This window comes from Drosophila sechellia, chromosome X (genome assembly GCF_004382195.2).
Source record: "Drosophila sechellia strain sech25 chromosome X, ASM438219v1, whole genome shotgun sequence".
Classification (NCBI taxonomy): domain Eukaryota; kingdom Metazoa; phylum Arthropoda; class Insecta; order Diptera; family Drosophilidae; genus Drosophila; species Drosophila sechellia.
The window spans coordinates 12,306,769-12,330,639 of NC_045954.1; the positions used below are offsets into that span (position 1 = coordinate 12,306,769).

Sequence of the window (23,871 nt, forward strand, 5' to 3'; positions counted from 1 at the left end):
ATCAATAACCGTAAGAGGCTAAACCAAAAACTTATTCCCAGCTGGGCCAAAGGCAAAACACCATTTCCATAATCTGACAATTTGTAATTCATAGTAAATATGAAAATTTGATGCGAATTTGCTGCGATTTCTTCCAATCTCTATCTCACACTAGCATCCCCACATGTGGCCACTTTCCAAGGGGTCGGCAATAGCCAGGGGGCATAAATCAGATTTATATTTTTTTCCCATTCAAGTTGCACACTTTGCGGCTGCAGATGCCGGCACAGTGGAGCCAAAAGCCAATAAGTAAATCTAAAATTATTGAGATATGGGGATACTAACTTAAATATAATAATTTCAAACTCATAAGAGTCATACTTTAGAATTAAAGTTCAAGTTCTAGTTGTATTTTCGAATTTCTTGATTTTAGCGAGTGAAATATTCGTTGCAAACCAATGTGCGTGGAAGGCATCTGTATGATTCGATTCTTCGAGTCCTTCTTGCATCTGAGCCTTCTTCTTCTGGCTTTCACTGTCCCCTTTTCCTTCCTCCCCTCCACCACCATCCCCTTGGTGCCGCTTTCCTTTTGGCTTATTGAAATGCCGTCGATGTCGCTGTTGTCGCCCGCCGGTGCAACGGAAATGTAACCGCAAAAATTCAAAGCGGCAGACGCAATTTGTTGCGCACATGTGACGACGCAGTTGTCTCTGTATGAGTATGGGTATGGGGGTATGGGTGTGAGTAACCGGTGTAACGGTAAATATAAAGCCACCGGCGACGATGACGCATTATGCCCCATGTGGAAACCCTGGGGACAGTGACAGCTGCACTGAGGCAAAACGCCACCTGATTTGCTTTTCCGGTTTCCGGTTCGCAATTTTTCAAAATATATCTTTGCTCAAGCAAAACAAATACTGAACAATAGTAATTTTTTAGTACTAGTACTAGTCAATTCAATCAAATTAAAAATATCAAGCAAGGAAATCAACTATTTTACTTTTAGTTTTAGCATTTTTCTTACCATTAGAAAGCGATAGTTATATGTAGTGTACTTTTTCAGAACGTCTTTCATTTTTCCATTTCCCACACTCATTCTTCACCCCCTTTCTTCTTGCTCTTTCACCACTCTGTTTCACTGTTGCCACCCCCTTTCTGCATATTTTGTGAAACATAACACCGTCCGGTGAAATTGAATGGGAGGCGGAAATGTATCAAACTAGATTTTTTGACACGTTTACAAGTGTAAAAGGAAGCAGACCGGGAGGAGAAAGTGTGAGAAAGCGAAACAGAAGAATGAGTGGAAAAAGCGATAAGGTGGAGAAGTGATGCAGAGAATGCAAATTAGCATAATTCGCAACACGATGGCGCCAGCGCCAGTGGTCACACACCGATCGACCGCAGCGCCATCTGTTGTCCGAAAAGCTGTGCTTCCTCTCGTTACTGAAACGTGCATATTTCCTATCTGGTATTTGGCTGTCCTACGTGACAAATCAACGAAAATTGCGTGCAGGAGAATGAGTTTCGATGGGTATTTAAGGGGTCTGGGGGGTGACCACAACACGGCTGGACAAAACGGAAAAAAAACCATACAGCTAGTCGCACTTTACATAACTAATAGCGGCAAATGGGCTGCAATCGAATTTCCCGACTTATAGACACCCCTGTTAGGCGAAAAATCAGTTTAGTTGCTGTTTACGCTCTAAGTTTCATTAGCTGACCGAATAAATTGCACATATTTGAAAATTTGAAGTAGTACTAGTAACTAGTAACTAGAATTATGCACTACTGGGTATGTGTAAAGTCGTACCACGACAACCGTGGACAGAGGTCACATACACATTGGCAGACGTGGACATGGCATAAATAAGCAATTTGGGCAAACTGTTGCCAGCTTTTAGGCGTTGTCAGGAGCCCCAGGACTCATTACTGTCAATGGTCAACGGAAATGGCGAATGGCAAATGGGAAACGGGAAAATTATGAGGGTATGGCCCCGGCTTAATGGACAATCTATATTTCTATAAACCGCTTTGGTCACACCCTTTCCAATTTTGTTTTCTTTTACTTGGCATGTTGACAAGGACAAGTGGCCAAGGAGCTGAGCTGGCAAAGCAAAACAATACTAAACAAGTTTTCGCAACAACTCACGTTTCATGGCAATGGTTGCATAAGTGACCAAAAAATATACACACCCACCACAAACAACTTCACCTTATCGAAAACAGGAAAACTTTTTTCATTTTGCCGTGAAAATTTGTAAACATCAGCAAATAAACGAAACTTACATGCTGAGGGGTTTCTCGTTGCTCTTCCTATTTTATTTTTTTTTTTTTGGATTTCGCTTGCTCCACGATGAAAGGGGTGAATATTTAATAGAACTAGTGCCAGGTAAGCCTCTCCAACTTTCTCGGCTCTATTTTTTTCATTTGCCAAATGACAAATTGCGCTGGCCAGTGGCATTTGGTGGAGGGGTAGGTACAAAAAGGTGTTTGACTTAACACTTGTTGTTACACATGTTACACCCCCATTCCACTTCACATCCGCCAATTGTTGTTGTTATTCCACACCCCCGAAAAACACACATACACATATATACATAGGTAAGTAGGTATGTCTATGAAGTAAGTTTTTCGAGAGACCTTTCAACGCAATTTCCACGAGTTACACTTGGGAGGCATTAGCCAAAAGATTTCCACTTTCGGAATCATTGGGGATTGCTGGGTGCGTAATTGAAATTGAAAATGTAATGTTCCCCGCCAAATACACGCAAAATATATAAATGTAATATCATCAACTTGAATACCTGATGAGATCATCTATCTGAACGGAGTTCGTTACACCTGTGAAGGTGTAACTAGCTCACCTAACAAATGGGGCTCATTCTTACTAAAGGTATTTATTTGATGCACTGCAAAGAAATGTTCATTTTTGTGTTCAATTTACAATATAACATAAATATTCAATTTTATATAATTCGATTCACTCATTCAACACCTATTATTCCATATTAAATATGCAATAAGAAAATGCCATTACTCAGCTATCGAATGGTTAGGCAACCACCTAATATTTAATGAAGTAATTGTTCAAGCTATTGAGCTATTTAGTCATCAGTCTAGAAAACACTTTGATGATTCACTCCATTCGTTGTGTAATAAAACTAAGGCGTGCTCTGTTTGCTCAAAAAGTCACTTTAATTAATTAACATAAAGCCATTTAATGTCGGATATAAGGTAATTTAACTTTTGAAGCTAATGAATCAATAAATCAACACAAAGCGTGTATTTTATCTCTTACTTACAAGCCTACTCGTGCTTTTTAAACTGGTAAATAGATACTAAGTATTTGCGTAGTTTTTTTTTGATTAGATATGTTAAAAATTATAAGTTTTGTCATAATTATTATTTTTAAGTAAGAATAATTTTCCATACAAAAACTACTACTTTTGCTGGCACATTTTCCTTGAGAATGTAAGTGACAAATCAATCGATTGACTTCTGCTTTCTTTTCTGGCACACCTGTCAGGGTTTTATTTTTTGGAGGGATCCCCAGCCGAAAAACGAACAAAGGATGAGATGAAGCATTTTAAAATTCCGTAAGCGTTTCCCCCACATCCGCAGCCAACTTCAAGCCATATTTTTCTTTGCTTTGCGAATTTTCTTTTGTCATCCGGTTTATTTATATAAACACTCAGCGCGTGGACGTGTGTGAGAGCTTGTCAATTTTCATTTGGCTTATCGCAACTGGAACGCAACTTTTCCACTCCAACGCTGTCATGTGGCAAATGCCACTAATGAACCCAAATGAATGACAGACACTTACAAAGCAGTTTACAACACTAACTTCCGTGTGGAGTAGGGAGTTAAAATGCAACAACGAACACGCAGGAAAAGGTATAAAAGTAATAGGTAGATGGGTGAAGGAGGAGGCAAGGAGGGCACAACACCTTAAGATTGAGAACCGATAAGCTGGTTACTTAAGACCCATGACAAATGTCAACACAACACGCTCCGCTTGCATTTATCAACACTGACTGCTGAGATTTGCAACAGCTGCAATCGACAAGTGCGGAAAAGCGGGTGGAAAATCTTGGTGTGAGGTGCCAAGGGGAAGGTAAGGCCATTTGAAACTCCAAGAGTTTTGCATTTTCAAGCCGGAGGCGAGGACAGCAGCTAGACTTCCAGGACAACGACAGCCATTAATCATTAGCGCCAAAGTGCGACGTCTGTCTATGGAAAGGCAGTAATACACACAAAAAAAATCCATTTATAACGCAGTTTCGAATTTTAAGCTTATGTAAAATAGTACATAGGATGCGAAACTTTGAAGAGCAATCAATTTTTGATAGCTTAAGCTGCAGGGAGTTTTTTAAATTACAACTATAATAAAATGAGTATAATCCACTTTAAGGGATAATCGAACTTATTTTGTTTGTGTGTAGTTAAGGTATGGGGGAAATTTTAAACGGAGAGTGTGTAAAAGTATGCGGAGAAAGCAACGGAGTCCCACGTCCAAGCTTCTCTACTAAGCGGCTTCTGACTGTTCTGTTGCTTCTTTTGTTGAGTATTTTCATCTCTTAGACCCCATCCCGCATTATTCGTATATCACCTCCCCCTTTTTGACAACAATAGACTGGGCCTAAAATGTTTTTTATCTCGTGCCGCAGACGTCTGCATGAAAATTGCGGAAAATCACTTCATGAAACACCGACTTGTACGTCTCTAACCCCTCCTATTATTACATGTAATTTATTATTCATGTCCTTATATGCAGAAAATTCTCGAGAAACACGTACTTTTCAGTCGGATTATATAATTTGACAGTGGCTGGCATAAGAAATGCGACAGTTGCCTTTTTGGGCAGTTGTTGAACATTAAATAAGCCCCAAATTGATGGCCAAGCCATTTGTTAATATTACGTCTGACCAGAAAAAAGGGAAATCGTGACAAAAAAAAATTCGAATTCTTGCCCTTTGATTTTTTTTTTTTTTTGTGTTGGGTTGCCAACTCTATTTGCGGGATTGACATCAAAACCCACAGTCGAAAATAAAAGAGGATCTAGATCCAACCCAGCAACGCCTACGTTACGGAGAAACTTTTCCCCAGCTATTTTGGGAAAATTCATTTGCATATTTTTTTTCGGGCTTTTTCATTAAGTTCGACGGGCGACCTCGAGGCTCATTAAAAGGCTTAAAACTTGACACCATCGCCGGTGCCGCCGACCCTCGCTTTTCACTCCTTTGGCCTCGGGCAAAAACTGTTCAAATAAAAAACATTTAGCGCAATTCGCTTGCAACGAACGAAACTTATAGAAATTAAAATACGCGAACTAAATTAAATGAATTTAAAAGCAGAAAGTTTTTAATACTTTTGTAAAGTATATTTAAAAACTTTTTTTGCTACTAAAAAGGTATTTTATTAAAAGGTTTTGCTGATGAAACTAAAATAAATGTCATTGCATTTTGCAAGAATAAGAAGACATTAGCAAATAAATGCCAATCGATTGAATTTTCATTAAATCTTGGCTAAATATGGTCATAAAGCTACAAAGAATATCTGTTTTAACAGCTTATTACCAATGCTAACGATCCCTATCACTTTTTGAAGGACTTAGAAAAATTTATTTTTAGGCAAAATGTTGACTTTTTTGTAAGGGGTAACATCATCAAAATTTGCGAAAAATTGCGAAAAAATTGAATTCTTTTTTTTTAACACAGTTTGATTTTAAATTTTATTACGAGCTCAACGAGGTATACCATTCCATATTCGGGCTATCATTTTTTAAGTTGTGGCCAAAAAACTGATTATTTAATGACCAAAATTCGGAAAAACTACTTTTCCCAAAAACTTGATATTTACAAACGGAATTTTCCTCATAACTTTGCCAAAGATTGTCATAAAGATGAAAAAATACCTGTTTTGAGTAGCTAATTACAAATGCTAACGATCCCTTTCACTTTTTGAAGAATTTAGGATAATTTATTTTTGGGTAAATTTTCGCATTTTTTGTAGGGGTAACATCATCAAAATTTGCAAAAAATGGCGAATAAATAGAATTCCAATTTTGGGACACGGATCGATTAGGAATTAAATTACGATCCCAACGAGGTATGATATTTTATATTGAGACACTTACTTTTAAAGTTGTGGCCAAATAACTGAATATTTTATGACGAATATTTGAATAAACGGGTTCTGGCAATATTAAAAAACAAATTCTAGAGCATTCCTGAAAGTATGCTACGTAATTTTCAGACCAAAAAACGGTCAACTGTCTTAACGGGAATTTTCTACGCACAAAAAGCAAAACGGAACAAAGGTGTGGCCAAGTGGCAGGAAAAAGAAAAATAAACAGTAGGCAATGCGGAGGTAAAATTAATGAACACAATGGGTCAACTATAAATTACAGGCGCTCCAATTTGATCCGGCTAATATGTAAAGACAATTTAATTAAATTCGCAGGCCAGCAAATTGGAGCAAAAACCGCAAGGAGCCGCAAAAAGAGAGAACGGGAGGGCCAGAGAGTGCGGCGAAAACGGGGGCCTGGGCTGCGAGAATGTAGGGGCCTTTCCCCAAAACGATGAGTCATGAAGGTCATGACGAAAGCAGCGGCAAAAGTCGCTGCCAAAACGCGCTGCTTTGATTAGGCGCTGTGTGTGTTTTTGTTTTTGTTCTGGCTGTTTTTGTTGTTGGCTTGACAGGTTGACTGCCAGACAGTTTGGCAGCACTCTCTCCCGCTCTCTTTCACTCTCCTTTACCCGCTCTGTCGCTCTTGCTCTCCCGCTTTGGGGAGAGCGGAAAGTACCGCTAGCAGATGAAAAATCAATTTCGCAATGTTACGACGTTGACTTGCGCACATGTTTGTTTGTGTTTGTGTTTGCCCTCTTATTATTATTAATTTCTTGTTGTTTTGCGCCTTTAACCATCATCTCAAATTACGCCTATCAATTAGCGGTAATTAAACACCTTGTTTGTAGAAATGAAACTCAGTGTTTCAATAGAAAAATCACTCACCTCTAGCACACTTTCCTCGTTTTCACTGATATGTGTGGCTGTGTGTTTGTGTTTTTGACTTTACACTGAAAGTTTTGCTCACTCACAACAACAAAATATTTAGAAAAAATGTGTAACAACAATTTACAGTTTATAAGCTGATTTTCAAGTCACTGTTCGCGAATTGTTCTTGTTTGGTTCTTTGCGTACCAGAAAATGTTCGCCTAACTTCTAATCACTGTAGTTTTGTTCGTTTTTTGATGTTTGTGGGCCGTCGGCGGCGACGTGACTGCGACGCCCGCGTTATTTGCGTGCAGTTGCGTGCGTTGCAAAGTCTGATGCTGAACTAACGGCACTTCCATCGACAGCCGCCAAGTCGCCTCGCCGCTCTTCCAGAATTTCTCCCGCTCCCCCACACACACAGAACTCTCTTGCACTCTCTTTCTCTCTCTCCCTCTGTGGCAACAACCCCCGCGAGCGAAAGGGAAAGAAAGAGTGAGCGCGCCGGATAGAATGCAAAACAAGTGAGAAAGTTTCAGGCGAATGTCTCAACTTGGAAAGTACCCGGTACTCACAATGGAACGAAAACGACAGTTTTAGTAGAGAGTAATGGAATTACTGCAAAGTTATAGTCACGACCTCCGCTTTAATTATATATTTTTATTATATTGTTTAATTATAGGGGAATTATTTTGCAAGTGCACCTTAAGACTTGATTTAATCATATATTAAATATTGGATAACAACTAAGATATAGAAGCTTTATAGCGCATAGATATAATATAACTAGTTCGATACATCCTATGTAGTACAACATACCCTCGGAATCCACGGGTGCCGGGTATAACAACAAGCATACGGATGCGGATACGGCACGTGCGGCGGCACCCACAACAGAGCGAACGAAATGGTAGCGGAGGGACGAGGAAGGACGGAAAGGATTCGAGAGAAGGCCCGAAAGCACAACAACAGAGATGCGCGCTGCCACCCTGCGTTGCCGGTTTCCGGATTCTGCGCACAAAGGCAACTCATACAGTGCGGTCGAAAAGTTTTTTTAGATAAAACCGAAAATAAATATGATGTTATAAAATTACCCAAAAGCATATATTCATTTTATATTTTTGATTGTACAACTTAAATATGGAGTTACTTTTCTTTTGTTCCGGTTTAAATTACCTTTAATCCCTATACTATTATGAAACAATAACATTAGGAATAAAAAATGCGATGGCCACTGACTTTCAATGACAACTGTGCCCAAAAAATTAGAGAGAGCGAGAGAGAGAAAAAGAGGAAACCGCTCGAGAGGCCGCATCGAAACGAAGAAAGCCGAGCTCGGCGACAGAACACGAAGGATAGGATGAGCTACTCGCATAGCATACTATTGAGCGCGGCAACTCTGGATGTGGCACTTGTGTAATATTGGCAATTAACTAACTGAAAATGGGGTTGATTCCTGAATGCCAGCTGGGCAAAGAGGGGGTGGAGTACCGGGGAGAGGTTGCCTTAGATGGATGCTTGAAATCAGTAGAAATCTGATTAAGCATCAACTTTATTGCCTAATGACTTGCATTAAAGTCTAAAGCAATTTGTTGTAAACAAAAATTTTAAGAACAATTTAAATTTGGTTTTCAAAATTAAAATCCCTAATATATGTTTATGTTATATAATTAATTGATCCGAAATAGAATCGCAAATAGCAATCACAATAATAGTAATTTTAATATGATCTTCTGTTAACTAATTTAAATTTGCTATGCATTTTATAACTTTAAAACTTATTTGGAATTTAGCTTTAAAAACAACACCGATTTAAAATGGAAGTAATTACGTTGTACAAATGCGGAATTACAACATAATTTATGAAGGTGATATAATTCCATTAAACAATTTAATAAAGACGCAGTTTTCTGGAAAACGGTAGAGAAGAAGTACGGGTCTTGCAATTCATCACGAGCCCTGGCATTCCCACTCCACCTTAGACCCTGCCACCAATTAGCAGACGCCTGAAAACGAATTTTCCGCACCAGGTGGACGTCTCCGCCCAAAAGGATCCCTCAACTTGAAACATGTTTTTTTTTTAGGGGGGGGTTTTCGGACTGACAGACGTACGTTTCAATTATTTGGTGGCCCTCTCACGCGAGATGCTCCAAATTCGCATGCCACAACAACTGACCGTGGTCCAATAAATCATTTGATTTGTACACTTGCCCGCGGGCAGGGGCGGAGTTGGGAAAACGGGAAAGGGGGGCGTACAGGGGACCTGAACTCGTGGCACGTGGTGTGCGTGCCTTCCGGTGCTAAATCAAGGCGAACGCTTTCGAATTGTCTTACCTTTCGGTGGAGCGATGGACCCACCAACCCACCACCCATTTCAAATGGCGAAGCAACTGTAGTTAATATTTATGGCGATTTAATCTTCTCACTTGAGCGCTGCTCAGTTAAGTTTGATAGAGACGAACCCATGGGGGTCAGAGCTGCCCATCGCCCTGCATCTCCCCCCTTTTCCTTCCGAATGACCCTTTTCGCTCACTTTTTTTTGTTTACTGGTGGTGATCCTGGGAGCAGCTTTTCCAGCTCACAGTTTGTTTTGCGTGTCCATTTAATTTCCGCCTGGAATTGCTTAATCAAACACAGCACTGGGGATAAGCTTAACCCATACCCTTGAAACAACTCCGCCCCTGACATCCTAGCATATCTCCCCTTTTTTCCTCTGAACTGTGGACAAATCGCTTGAGTTTCATATGGACAAACGCCAAAGTTGGCTTAATGAGTAGTTTAGCTCATGTTCCCACAGCCATTCATGGACGGGGAAGTCATCTTTGGTGGGGGGGTTAGCTACATTTATGAAAAGGTGCCGGGGGTGGTGGTTTCTGTGTGCTTGTGGGTTAAGCAAACAGCAATGTGCATTAGCAACAAATTGTTATTGTTGCCAGGCTAAAAGCGATAAGCAAAAAGTTAAACTTACTTTTGGGGCAAAGGAGTGGAGGAAATCCGAATACAACAGGGGAAGGAAAGCAAATAGATGATGATATTCGTGAATATAACTCATTTTTATAAAACATTCCATAAATTACACAATGTGTCGAAAATATTGCAGCAAATTTAAGTATCTTAAAGATATCATATCATTTTAGAAGGTCTACAACTGCTGCAAGTCTTCAAAAACATTGAAATCGAATTTTCACTCCCTGCATTTCAGTGATTCAGCAGAAGTACTTCTACATTTCCCCCATGATTTTACTTTATCTAGCTAAACACATAATCTACCGACTTCCAACTCCATCCCCATTAAACGTATCCAGTGAAGTAGCAAATCGATGTGGAATGGAATTGGGCTTCAAGCTCTAATTTAAATTAATGACACACAACAATTGGGCACGCCCCGTATCAAGGCTTGTAGCGCCAGTTCTTTATTTTCAATTAAACAAATAGCTGAATTTGACATTTTTTGCTCGACAAAGGAATGGAAAGTTCAAAGAAAAAATCATAACGGAAATAACAAGTCGATGGGAACGAAAAGAGGAGGAAAAACGCGATAAGAGCGATGACAGGCCATTCCCACCCCCCTTTTCGACGTCACTGAAGTTCTTATCACGACGACATCGAGAATCCTGGTCGGGAACGATGGAAGTGAAACAGGCTCTTGGCCTAGGCAAATGTTTACTTTCTCTCCTAACCACTCCTACCACTTCGTTTCCTTAAGGCGATTACTTGAATGTCCCGGAAAATGGAAACTTTGATAAAATGAACACATTGCAATTCAGTTCCATTCATGATTCAATTAGCCACAGACGAGTGAACTTCAGGGGGATAAACCAAAGCCCTTTCAAATTAGTTAAAATGTACTGCAAAAAAGACGCCACCGATCCACTTTTAAGCACTTTAAAATAATGCTATCTTGTGTTTTTCCTTACGCTCCAAGAAATTATGAGTCCGAACTATTGAGTTAAACATAGACTTAAAATGCCACTCGTAGAGCTCTTCCAAACACTAAAACGTAACTGCCAAGCTATACCAAGCATAACCGCAATTAGCAAATCCCTTGCAACATCAACAAAGATGACCAAGTTGGATTTAAACCCTAGATTAAGTCCAGCCAAGAATCCGACAAGCACTGACCAAGTACCCTCTGTCAGCGAATGTGCTGCGAAAAACGAGTACAAGTATCGAGTACCTGGGTACAGTCACCTGTCAGTTGTCAGTGTCAGATGCATTGTAAATTACAAGTTCATTTGCGACTGGCATTACATCCGCTTAAGCGTCTAAGCCATACCTTCTTACACGAAAACTTTGCCAAGCTGCATAAATTATGAGCCATCGCAGTGGAGCAGAGGTAGCAGCCGAAAGACAGAGAGGGACGGAGAAGGAGATGGAGCAGGATGGACTGTGGACAAGGTACAGTCACCGCTAATGGAACATAATGAGGGCCATTAGCGAGTGTCGCGGCTAACTGTGCATTATGCACTTTTTGGCGCCAGCGAAGCGTTCAATTGCTGTTTATGTACATTGCTTTTAGTGTGACTGTACCATGATTTCAGTGTGGCTGCACTTCACACTACTATGCTCAAATCAACCGACACGAACCAAACTAATGAATGATCTGAGCGCCTCAAGCATCATTAACATCGCAGCTTCACTTTTCACGCTTTTATTTGATTAGTTCATCATTTATTATTATTAATTAATGGCGTTTCGCAGCGCTGGCTTTTTATTATTAACCATTATTTAATACCCCAAACAATAACAAATTTGACGCGATTATCATCATAATTGCGGATATGGTAAGAATTAAATTTGTTGTATGTTCTGCGCTGGGAAATCCTAACAAACATAATAAGCCACTCGATAACCAGTTTTATTTTGTATTTTTATTTCGGTTTTCGGGTTCAACTGCAATCCCCTATTAAGTTATGATGATGCTGCAAAAGTATTTTTAGACACTAATCCCACTTGAAGGGTTTATTGTTCGGTGAAAAATTGATGGGAATAAATGAGGAAAGTAAAACTAAACTGACTCAGCTGAAAGTTGTGTGCGATGAGTGGTGGCCAACCTTGAACTTATCAATCCATTCAGGATCCCCCACTGTTTTCACACCCATTTATTATCTTCATAGATAATAGTCATGCATAGTCTATAATAAATTATTTGACTTCAAAATCAGAGAAGAATAATCAAGGTGAAAACCCAATTAAGTTCCACAGAACTTCGGCATGGATCGTCAGCCTTGAACTCTTGAACCTGCTGTTTCAACACCTATTAATTGTGTTTAGAACTCACAAATCCATTGAGGAATTTTTCGGCAAACTTTTGCTACCGTTCTCGCATCATCATGGAGATCTTCTTCATAGTCTGTGCTCTGTGCCCATCATCATCTGTTCGTCAGTATCCACTGATCCCAATCAACATCATTATCATCAACGCCGACTTTGATGCCCCTCAAGTTGTTTTGCCAGAATCGAGCGGCGACTTTTGTTGTAATGGCCCTCGAGTGAGGGCATTTTTTGGTTTTTGGATAGCCCCAAAGCACTCGAGCCAGCGAATCGCGAACCGGAACTCCGCAAAAGTGTTTTTCTCTTTGCATTTAGCGCTTCTTTTTTTCGGGTTATGGTTCTACCTTTAATAGCAGACAGGCGCGGAGATCAGAGATTACTTTAAATAGATTAGAAGCATGGATCTAATTGAGGACTGAATAATTAAATTTGTACATTAAATTGTGGATCTACAAAAACCTTTTTATCTGGGTCACTTACTATGTGTCACTCTTTCAAATACGTCTTCAAATAAAGTCGTGTATTTTTTGTAAATTGTATTTAACACATCAAATAGTTACTAGTTACTAGACTGTTTGAATAGAAAATGTTGCAGAATAACATTAAGTACTGCTATAAAAGGTTGAACCCATTGCTGCGTTGTAGCCAAAATTAGCTTAGCCGCAGCATTTTGACCAAGTGCCAAGTGGCATGTACTACGAAAATGCACCACTCAGCGGGTTGCGGACCAAAAACCACGACCACAGCCTCACCCACAATAAGAAAGAAAAAATTTGTGAAAGAGGGCGGGCCTTGAGGGGTTTGAAAAACTATTCCAAAAACTGTTTGCTGGCCGCGTCTGCCTTTGGCTAATTAAACGGCCAAAACAAACAAAAAAAAAACAACAACAACAAAATCTCAGTGAAGAAAAAAAATCGGCAAAAAAAAAGGCAAGAAGACGTTGAACAGAAAACAATTAAAACCGAGCATGGAATGTTTGTCGGAGTGTGAGTGTTTAATGGCGGGGCTATAAAACCAAATCGCTCCAGCGGATTCGCCAGCAGTTGCCGTTCGAGCGTTCCCAGATCGAGAATCCGCCAACATAATCTATCTATATATCATTTTTTTTTTCAAGTGACTTGTGTGATCTGTGATTTTTGTTCAAAGCGCGAAAATGTTGCGACCTCTGTTGACCGTTGCCCTTGTGCTTTTCGGCTTTTCCTCGGCCATTTTGGCCGGTCGTCTTAGCCAGCGGTACTTGCCCACTCCGCAGGCGAGTCAGCTGCACTACCATGGTGTGAGTGGCCAAGGACATGCTCGTCCTGGCGCAGGACATTCCTTTGGAGGCGGCTCCAGCTTCCAGCGACAGCAACAGCCCCAAATTCCCATCGTGAGGAGCGATTATAACAGCGACGCCAATGGCAACTACAACTTCGGGTACGTTTTTTTTAACTCGAAAATCAAATATTCATTCTATGAAACTAGTGAAACTATGAAACTAGCTTCATATAATTCCACAATTTTAACTTGAAGTTAAGTAAGTAAGTCATGTCCCTTCTCAGTTTTGACACTGGTAATGGTATTCACCGCGATGAGACCGGTGAGTTCCGCGGAGGATGGCCCCACGGATCGCTGGGTGTCCAGGGATCCTACTCATACACTGGGGATGATGGCAAGCAGTACACGGTGAACTACACGGCCGATAAGAACGGATTCCATGCCGAAGGTGCCCATCTACCCGTTTCTCCCTCGGTTCCCGCTGCTCCAGCTGGGTAAGATGTCAAATAAGTACTTAATTACTCTGATATTACAGATAAAAGGAAAGAATATATTAATTCCAGCATCGGTGATTGCTGAAATCTAAAATTATCGATATTATCGATATTTTTATCGATCGCATTGTCAAAGCTAAATTTTTGTTAATTTCTTCCTTTAAAACCTCTTTTGTTAGCTATTAATATTAAACCTTACTAAATCTCAGACGCAGCTCTTATGGCGCTGGTGGATCTGGCTACCGTGGATCGGCCTCATCGCATGTCCCAGCTCCTGCTCCTGCCACCCGATATCTGCCACCAGGATATCGCCAGCGCAGGCACTACTAGGTGATACAATCGATGAGATGGACAGAAGCCTACGAGCCATTAATCTGCTATTAACACTGTAAATTTCAATAAATTGACACTTCTTCTGGTAATTTTGGAAAACATACTTGAATGATTTCTCCATAATCTGAATATTTAGAAGAAAGATTCTTTAAAACTGAATATGCCAGCAATTACAACAGATGACCCTTAATCCCCATTGCCTATCCAGCATTAATTTATAAACTATACACAAAAAACCATAGCGAAACACTACGACAATCGAGAAACCGCCTTTGTAGCTAATTTAAGTGAACAACTTCTGAGCTCCGCCCATAAAAAGGCTGCCAAAAGAACACACTGCCACGCCTCTTTGCTGTTCGCATTTTTTTTTTTTTCTTTTTGTGGACTTTGACTTTTGGCCAAAAACCGAAATATAGTAAGTGCTCAATACAAAAGCACACAGACCCTTGATGGAAGGGGTGAATTAATATGCAGTTAAGCATTTGAGGTCTGCAATCAAAACAAGCCAAATCCCCGCTTTTGCCACGTTACAAACTTTTTTGCGCCCTTTTTGAGAAAAAAAAGAAGAGTCGAAACTTTTTGGCCATTGTCGCCTGGCATTAATCATAAAAGTAAAGCCAACTTTTGCCAACGTCTGAGGCTCTGTTTATTTTTGTCTGCAACTTAAAGCTTTGAGTTAAGGACTCTTAAAAGACAAAATGAGGTGGCGAAACAGAACTTTAATGGAAAAGGATAACGAGGTTTTGATTTTAAAAGTTTAAAAAGAGAAATTGTATACCGTTGTGAACTTATTATTATTATTTTTTTTTAAACCGCTTTGAGACCCCATACAGAATCAATAATGTACATACTCATGTTATTAGTTAAATATAATTGGTTTAGATACTTTGTGAAAATATTTAGGATCTTCTAGCTAAAAAAAAAAATGGATTACTTATTATTTAAAAGTTCTCAAAAGATAGATATGAAAAAACCGCAGCCTTTTCAAATGTAAAGGCTCCTTTACGATTTTCTCACCGCTTTTCCCTTGTTTTTCCCGCCCATTCTCCTCTTTACTGTCAAATTTCATTGTCTCTGAACTTTCTTCTCCTTTTCTCTTTTTTCGGAATTGTTTTCGGTGATTTTTCCCAGGCCATTCTTCTGTCTTCATCTTTCCTTTCTTTTTTTTTTCTAACCGTCTTTTGGTCGTTTAGCATTCGCATTCCGTTTTAGCATTAATTAAAATTACACTGAATTGCTGTGGGGCATCAGGGGGATTCCCAGGAAAGGAGCAAGTGGCGGGGGGGGGCTGTTGTCAGGGGGGGAAGGATGTTCTCATAAATTAAAGGCGCTTATGAATTTTATAAATTATTTTCCATGTTGCGGCCTCGCTTGGAAAGATGAACAATTGCTGGCGTTGAGAGCGGGGAAAATGCAGAAATGGCAAGTCTAGAATTCAGAGGAGACTCTAGCTCAGAAACACTCGAAAGAATTATTATAAATAATAGGAAAAAATATGAAGAATTTATAAAAAAATTAAGAAATATTGTTAAAATAATTAATATGTTAGATTCAAAGAAATTTATAGGTAGTTAAAAGATTCCTAAAATCCGAATATCTTTCTAAGCGAGAAATAGTAAATTTTCAAATTCAATATATAACTCACTTGAATTTTTTCAAGTGCACAAGGACCGGCCGTTATGAACAGGCATCGTTCCGAAAGCGCCCGAAAGTAGGCAGCGCTTATTGAATTTCATTAACATGTGAACTGGGTCTTCTATTTTCGGATCCCCCTCTTCTGAAGGGGGACAGACGGGCAACTGCAATCATTTGCATGCATGTCTGTGCATGTTTAACTACATTTCCACCACCTCCGCCCCCGAAAAGCGAACTCACTTAATTTTATGCCAAAACAATGACACGCCATAAATTTAAACAGATTTGGCGTTGTGCCGCGAGCAAAAAAAAAAAATCAAGTTAGGCGAAGAAGCAACCCTTAAGGGGGGTTGCGGGGGCTTTCACAGTTCAGGGGTGTCGTTGTGTGGGAGATGGGTAAGGGGAGGGGGGCAGGGTTGCAACGGGTGTACTGACATTTGCCAGGGGCACACACACACACTTATGAGGCAGTTTTAATGCCAACAGAAAATCACACAAAATGCAAACGGAAAACGTTTAAGAAAATTATCCATTGGTCTGAACTTGTAAGTATTCTTGTAATTATTAAATAATAATATATAAAAAATAATAATATATATAAAAAAATAATATATATAAATTATAATATATATAAATAGTAATATATATAAATTATAATATATATAAATAGTAATATATATAAATTATAATACATAAAAATATGAATATATATAAATAATATTATGTATAAATAGAAATATGTATACATAATAATATATATAAATAATATATAATTAATATAGGTTTTTTTTTTATATTTATTAAGTGAATAATCCGTAGAAACTTAAATGCTATTGCTGAATTCTAGCACTTGGTCCTTAAACTTCAAGTTAAATACCTTACATATTATTGATATTTCTGCTAATACTTCATTTGTGGAATTTAGCTTAGAAAAATGCATTTTAAGCTTGAAGAAATGCATCAAATTAAAGCTTAAACTTGGACTTGCAAAACTTATTTGGCTACACCTGGGCATTATAATTGCGTGCAAATCCGCCCCGAGGAGAAATTGAGAAAAGCGAACCTTGCGTTTGTGTCAGTCAATTTCAATGTTAATCCACCTGTGTTTTTGTTGGAATGGATGTGCTACGCCATGTGTGTGTGTTGATATTGATATGGCAGTTGCACGCACATTTTCCCCACTTTTCCCAGCCCCATCCCCTCCCGTTAGCAGTTACATTACTTAGCCTTAGCCAAAGCTTTTCGCCCGCTTTTCGCCCACTTTCCCCCCAGTTTTCCTCCGCTTTTCCAACTCGGGTGAGTCATCTTCATTGGCAATGCGAGAACGTTGTTACCCGTCCCAGCGGACATCATTTTCATTAAAATTTTAATAGTCTGTGTGTGTTGGCCCCCCAGTTTTCCCCTCCCCCCGCCCACAGTGTGTAACACGTAATATTATAAATTTAGCAAGTTATGGGGGAAAATAAAGTGGCCTTTAGTTGTTGGACAAAAAAGAGGGAACACTCGCTTTGGCATTAAAAAAATATCGCATAAAAATATCTTGAAAAATAGCGGCAGTAATTTTCTTACATATTTTACATAGATTAAACTTTTGTGTTTTGTAAAAAAAAATAGGTTAACAACAACGTATAATCACAGTTCTTATGAATAAACTAAAAATATTACGAGCCATTTACAACCATATAAAAATGGTACAAAAAAAAAAATATATTAAGAAAGGTTTTTCTGAAGACTCATATTAGTAAGTTAATATATGAAACGACGATTGCTATAAAAACTGAAAACCGTGTAATATGCACATTGGATCCGAGGAAACTATAAATCTACGCACACGCCACCTCGCTTTCCCTTCCGAAATTTGCCGCTCCCCTTTTCCAATTCATTTCGAGGGGAAATAAATCGAAGCGAAATAAATAAAAAAAAGAAAAAATAACAAGAAATTCCAACTAATTTGCACAAAGCGTCGAGAAAACTTTTGGCAGCTGGTTGACGGGGGACTTTATGGACCAAAAGGGACGATTCGAGCTGCCCCCCCTTGCAATCTGCTTAACCAGCGCCCCCTACCCCCTTTTTTAGACCCCCAATCCCCGCCCCTGTTTTTCTCATTCCCCCAAACTTTTACCAAGTATTTGCGTATGAATTTTAAGCAGCTGGAACAAGTGCAGAGCCAATAAAAGGGATAAAATTGAAAACCAGACAGCGCAGTCACAATCCCAAGGATATATGTATATAAATATATATCCCTATCCCCAATACATATGTACAATTTGCATATGTGTGCGTTAACTGCTAGCGGTATTCCCTGGTCGTAATTGTAACTTATCGCCAGCCCCAAACCATGGGGCAAATATAAAATTTCGCGCGGAGCATCTCGTTGCGTATTTGGTATAATAAATTAGCCTCGCGTTTCGCATTATTGACTGGATTTTGAATAATAACACACAAAGGACCCTTCGTATGGATAAAGAAGGTGCAGCGACAGTATCCACGGGATACATGTAACTGTAGACCGGCGACAAATGGAGAATTCCACGCAGGACCTCCGACGAAAGTGAGCAGTTGTACACGGCAAGAAATCGGCATAGACTTATAAGCTTATTTGGTAAATACTTTCAATAGTAGCTCAAGGAAATGAGTCTTTTGCTAGTACTTAAATCGGCTATGAAATATTTAATAAATTTCTTAGTGAGCATGCTTCATTTCGCGCAGTGCATCACATTTCACCAGCACAAAGGCAGTGCCATGTAATACATTCCGAATGCTGCAATAGCGGGATGCCGAGAATTGGGGAGCTGGTGTTTTTTTTTTTTGGGGGGGGTGCCTTCCCCACACAACTCAGCACAATTGCGCACATAAATTTAGTGCGCCAAATTATGCGGCGGGTGGCGTCGTGAAGGAAAAGGTGAAGTGAATGGCACACTCAAGTCAACGACATGACGCCGCGGATTCCACAAAAAGTAGGGAAAACTAAGGTGGCGCAAAATTAATATAATAAGAAACATAATTACAAAACAAGTGGTTGAGGAAATTATTGAAGCAAGCAATGAGAAGTGTATAAATTGACTTATCATTCAGTGCAAATGTAATTTTTAGGGTAATTAAATTATAGTTATACCCCAGTTAAGCTTCAATCAAACCCATGTAGTTTATCGTATCCGTTTCCTTTTGTCATATTTTTTTTTATTATTTTTTTATATTTTTTTTTTATTTTTTTTTTTTTAATATTTTTTACTTGCACACGTTTGATTTTTCTCATGTGTGTTAGTTGGACAGCAGTCCACCCACTTTGCTACAGAACTTAGCCCATTTCTCCCCCATTTGTGCCACCTTACCACCCCTCCCACCACTCCACGTAAGCCCCCCCCCCCCCCCACACACACACACACACACTTTTTAAACCTCTTTTCCAGACTCATTTGAATGTATTACAACAAGTTGGAAAATGTTGTAGAAAACTCTCCAAGCTAGAAAGCGAACCCAGAACGAATGTTGCCGACATGAATTATTTAGAGCGCCAACTGGGTTGAGGATGCCCCCATCCCCCATATCACAGCCCCCAGCCACCTCCTTTATATTCACCAACCCTTCACCCCCTTTCGCTGCCACCCATGTGTGTGTTTGATTAAATTTGTAGGAGAAGTAGAGTAAGCTCCTTGAAGTTGTAGCAAGTTTTCGGGAACTTGACTCGGAAATTAACTCGTTTTATTGCGCCTTTTATGAAACTATTTTTGGGGCGTGGTGATGTGGTGGTGTGTTCCACTCGCAGCTACTTAATACTTGAGTTTTTACCTAGCAAGTGAAGCCTTCATTTCTCGCAGATTGCTGACTGACAAGGCAATTCCACGTTATTACCAACAATAATTCACACGCAACAAACGATGGGGGTGGGTGGTTGATTCAGCCCCTTTTCGGGGGTGGTGGCAATCAACAATTGTTGCATGAATGAAGCGAAAAGCGGACAGGACATTGAGGCTAATGATTGCCAGCGCACACAGATCACTGAGCACGGAAAATGCAGAGGGCTGGGGCTTCCACCAGCTTCCAGCACCCTAATGCTCAAAATTGTGCCATCAAAAATAATGCGTGGGCGGGAAATTTTACCCCGATGGCATCCAGAAAGGAATATTACGCACTTGCTGGCCCAAGATAACGCATTAGATGATGGAAATTATCCGGGACAATGGAAGAGCAAGCCTGTCGTCGGGTCATTGTGGTTCCCATGGTTGAAACTGGAGACTGGCGGAAGCACGGCCAGTGAAAGTGGGTGGGTGGTGGTGGGGGGCGGGGAGAGGAAGTCAAAGGTGAACATTGACAAATGAAGGTGCTCAAATGGCGCAGAAATTGAAATGAGCAAGTGCCTGCCTTCAGCCGAAAATAAAAAATAAACCAGGAATTATACGAATAAAAAATGATTCAACATTCAACAGTCCTGTAAAAAAGTCATTAGTAAGGCTTAGTAAAAAGCGAACATTGCAGGGCATTTCAATTAATGAGAGGAATTTTAATATTGAATTTATGATAACACATTTTTTCAAATTATTTGCTAGTTTACAGCCAATTTTCTGTATGTTCTGTAAATCCGTTTAAAAAAGCATTATCCCATTATTGATATTGATTATCCCAACAAATTGATAAGCATATTCCCATCAGGCTGAGGTCAATCGAATTTGAATAAAGTTCAATCAAAGTCAAATTTAATTCCCCCCAAGCTAAACTGCCTGAAAATTGAGGTGTGTGCCCGATTATGTAAGCAATTTGAAAGTTCATTTTTCGATTGGGCACAACTACTTAAAGTGCCAACAAAATTTCCAAATGCCATTTGTTTGCCAACCCTGTATTTTGCCTTCACTTTCTGCATTACTCGGCTTGTTCCACTCATATTAGGGAAAATCGAATTGACAAGGACAGCCACAAGTGGTTGGGTTGATTTTAGGAGTGCCATGAGTCGGGGAAAATGGAAAATGGAAAATGGGGAAACATCGAGGGACTCCAACTCCGATTTCTGATTACTGAGAGTGCCCCTCACTTGGCAGCGATGTTACTGGGCGCCTGGGGGTGAATAAATCCAAATCCCGCGCCAACAGATTGCCGGATCCGTCTGCCGCACACCTGATAAATCCATCAAAATCCGGAAGCCGCAGAAGTGGAATGGCGAATTACACTGGCATTATTCGAAAATTTGGGATGGGAAAAACTAAAATTCAAATTGAAAATCTACTTTAATATGTTCTATCCGTTTTTCATGTACCTTTTACTGCACATTTAAAATAGAAAGTTCATTAATAAATACGAAATGTAATCCAATACAGTAGCGAAGCAACCAAGCCAACGATTCGTAAGGGTATTAGAAATTCAACCATTTCCCAACACTTTTGCCATCCAACTTGTCCTGCTTATTTATTTATCAAGCGAACTGCGGCAGGTGAGGCAAAGTTTTGGATTGGACTTCCGCCTTTTTGGATTGGGATTCGGTTTCGCCAGGGGTATTACGTTTACTGTCCACACAGCTTATCGAATCGGACAGCTGACAGTTGTAGAAGGAGCCACAACCAGAATAGATGGATGGATGGATGGATTGGAGGATTCACGGGAGGATGGGAGCGATGATGAGGTAGCGATTTGAAGTGCTCTGCAGACAGAGACCGCAGCGTACTTAGACAACGTTTGCCGGCTGATAAATGGTTGCCTGTCACTTAGCCGCGTTCTTGATGGAGTACTAAGCCAAACATCCATCCAACCAACCAATCCAGCCACCCATCCTGCCAAACCACCCATTTAACCCACAGTAGCAGCGTCGGAACAGAAAAACTTGCCCGCAGGCGTTCTGAAAAATAAAACAAAGTTGAAGTTCCCCAAACGAGAAAATCTGGCATTAGTGAGCCTGAGGTTGAGGTTGGATTCGAGATGGAGTTTTAGGCCAGAGTTCGGACTTAAAGTTGAGGTGGAAATTGAGTAGCCGGCGGCTAGGTTCCGGATGGAAGTGGCATTTTTCAAAAGCCATAAAATGCTAGTCAAAATTTATTTCATAAAATATAAAATCGCACCAGAACTATCAACTATATATTTCTTAGATTGGCAAGTTAAAAAAATGCATACTTTTAGACATCATTAATAACAACTTTCGATGGATCGTTGACACTTTCAAACATGTTAGTGTATTGGCTAAATAAAATATCAGAACTGCGGCTCAAGATTTTATTTTTCAGCAATAATTTAGTTAATCGACTTAAAAGTGTCCACCTGCTTTCAGTTTCACTTTTTTTCTGCCGGAGCCTTATTAAGCAGTGACTTTAATTACGTTTAAATATTCATTAAGCCTGGCCCGGGGTCCTGGCCATTTGCAGCATTCTGCTTCGTAGCCGCCAGGTTCAATTTCAATTTAACTTTGTTATCGGCTGTGGCACCCCGGGGCCAGAGTGTTTTCGGCTGCCAAATCAAATTCGACGCCCAATTAAAATTCAATTTGTTGCGCGCCATTAATTAGATTCTCCACCCCCACCCCACCCCTGTCCCACTCGGGCAATGATGGATTTCGGGACTGCAGGAGGAGACTGAACTTTCTTCTAATAGCAACGAAAGCCACCTGAGACTCTGTATCCAACCCCCAACATTATGTAGCTATTAGGCACCCGACCCGCCCAGTTATCTTTATGCAAGTGAACCCACAGCCACTTTGATCAGTCTCGCCACCACCTGCAGCGAGCGGCGGCCCCACTAATTAGTGTGGCCGACGCTGCTGTTGACGCTGCTTTTTCCCTTGGACTCTGCAATTAGGTGTAATATATGCGCATAAATTGATGCGGCATGCGGATGTGCAACATGTGGTGCTCGATTGGTATTTCAGTTTAAGCTTATCTTACTTAAATACTAATTAAACGCATATTTATGTTGGGCATGACTCACCTGCTTCTGCAACGTGTTGGATAGCTCCTCCAGGCACTCCTTGCGCTCGAATCGCTCGAACTTGAAGCTATTGGAGCGGTACAGTTCGTTGTCCTCGCGTCGACGATTGCGGCACAGCCTTCGGGTGATTATGTTGCCACCACTGCCACTCAAACGGGGACTGCAAATGAAATTATGGAGTTACTACTTAGTTGCTTTTAAACCTCTTGAATTCTTGTTATATAAATGCTGATGGACTATTGCTCAATTAAGTCCCTGTTCAGGCGCCATCAACTTGATTTCTCTGCTGACGGGCGCTCACCCCACCCCTCCCTACTCATTAACCATCAAAAAAAGAAGAGGAAGGATATGCACAAAAAATAAAAAAGGAATAATACTGTGCCAACCGCATGGCGGGCGGGGGTCACATTGGAGCTCGTTAGCTGGCGCTTCATTAAAATTTCACACATTCGGCGGTAAAGAAAACTGTGCTCCATTTACCTTATTATGTATGCGCGATGTCTGATGTTGTTGGATTAAAGCCTCAAAAAGTTAAGCTCGGCGCCCAATGGAACGGCGACCCACTTTGCATTTGGGTTCGTTCAACGCCCGCGGCCACTTCAACGGCTCAAAAATACTGGAAACTGAAAACTCGGAGTTGCAACCGAAAACTCCAACGCCCCAACTTAACTGAAACCACAACAACAAACAAATGAAAAACTCTGAGAGGGCGGTTGAAAATGGGGTAAAAAGGTTTAAGAAAAAAGGAAAAGACCGAGCGAACAGGGGACATAAATACAAAAAAAATAGTAGTAGGCAACCCGGTAAAAACTATGCGGCAAACAAAAGCACAAGCCACTGGAGCAGACTCAAGTGGCAGCCACTTGGGCACTCCAACGCACTGGAGCTCCAGTTGCAACTCCAGTTGCGCGCTGCACTCAGAGAAATCGGTGCAAATTAAATGGTCTTACAAATTTTTAAAGATTTCTTTCTAAATTACATTTATTTTTATGCATACATAAGA

General features: G+C 40.2%; 2 protein-coding genes across 2 annotated transcripts in view; one reads left to right on the top strand and one right to left on the bottom strand.

Moving 5' to 3' along the window:
• Positions 1-23,871, bottom strand: part of LOC6618568 — a 50,905-nt gene that overhangs the window by 22,909 nt on the left and 4,125 nt on the right. The window contains exon 4 of the mRNA XM_032724247.1: positions 22,869-23,028. Coding sequence (XP_032580138.1) covers positions 22,869-23,028 — 160 coding nt within the window. The remainder of the gene's footprint in view (positions 1-22,868; positions 23,029-23,871) is intronic.
• On the top strand, positions 13,276-14,433 carry LOC6618569 (endocuticle structural glycoprotein SgAbd-8). Its single transcript, XM_002042792.2, has 3 exons — positions 13,276-13,662; positions 13,788-13,997; positions 14,207-14,433. Exons 1-3 carry the CDS (start codon positions 13,400-13,402, stop codon positions 14,325-14,327), a joined length of 594 nt encoding a protein of 197 aa, XP_002042828.1. The 5' UTR covers positions 13,276-13,399; the 3' UTR covers positions 14,328-14,433.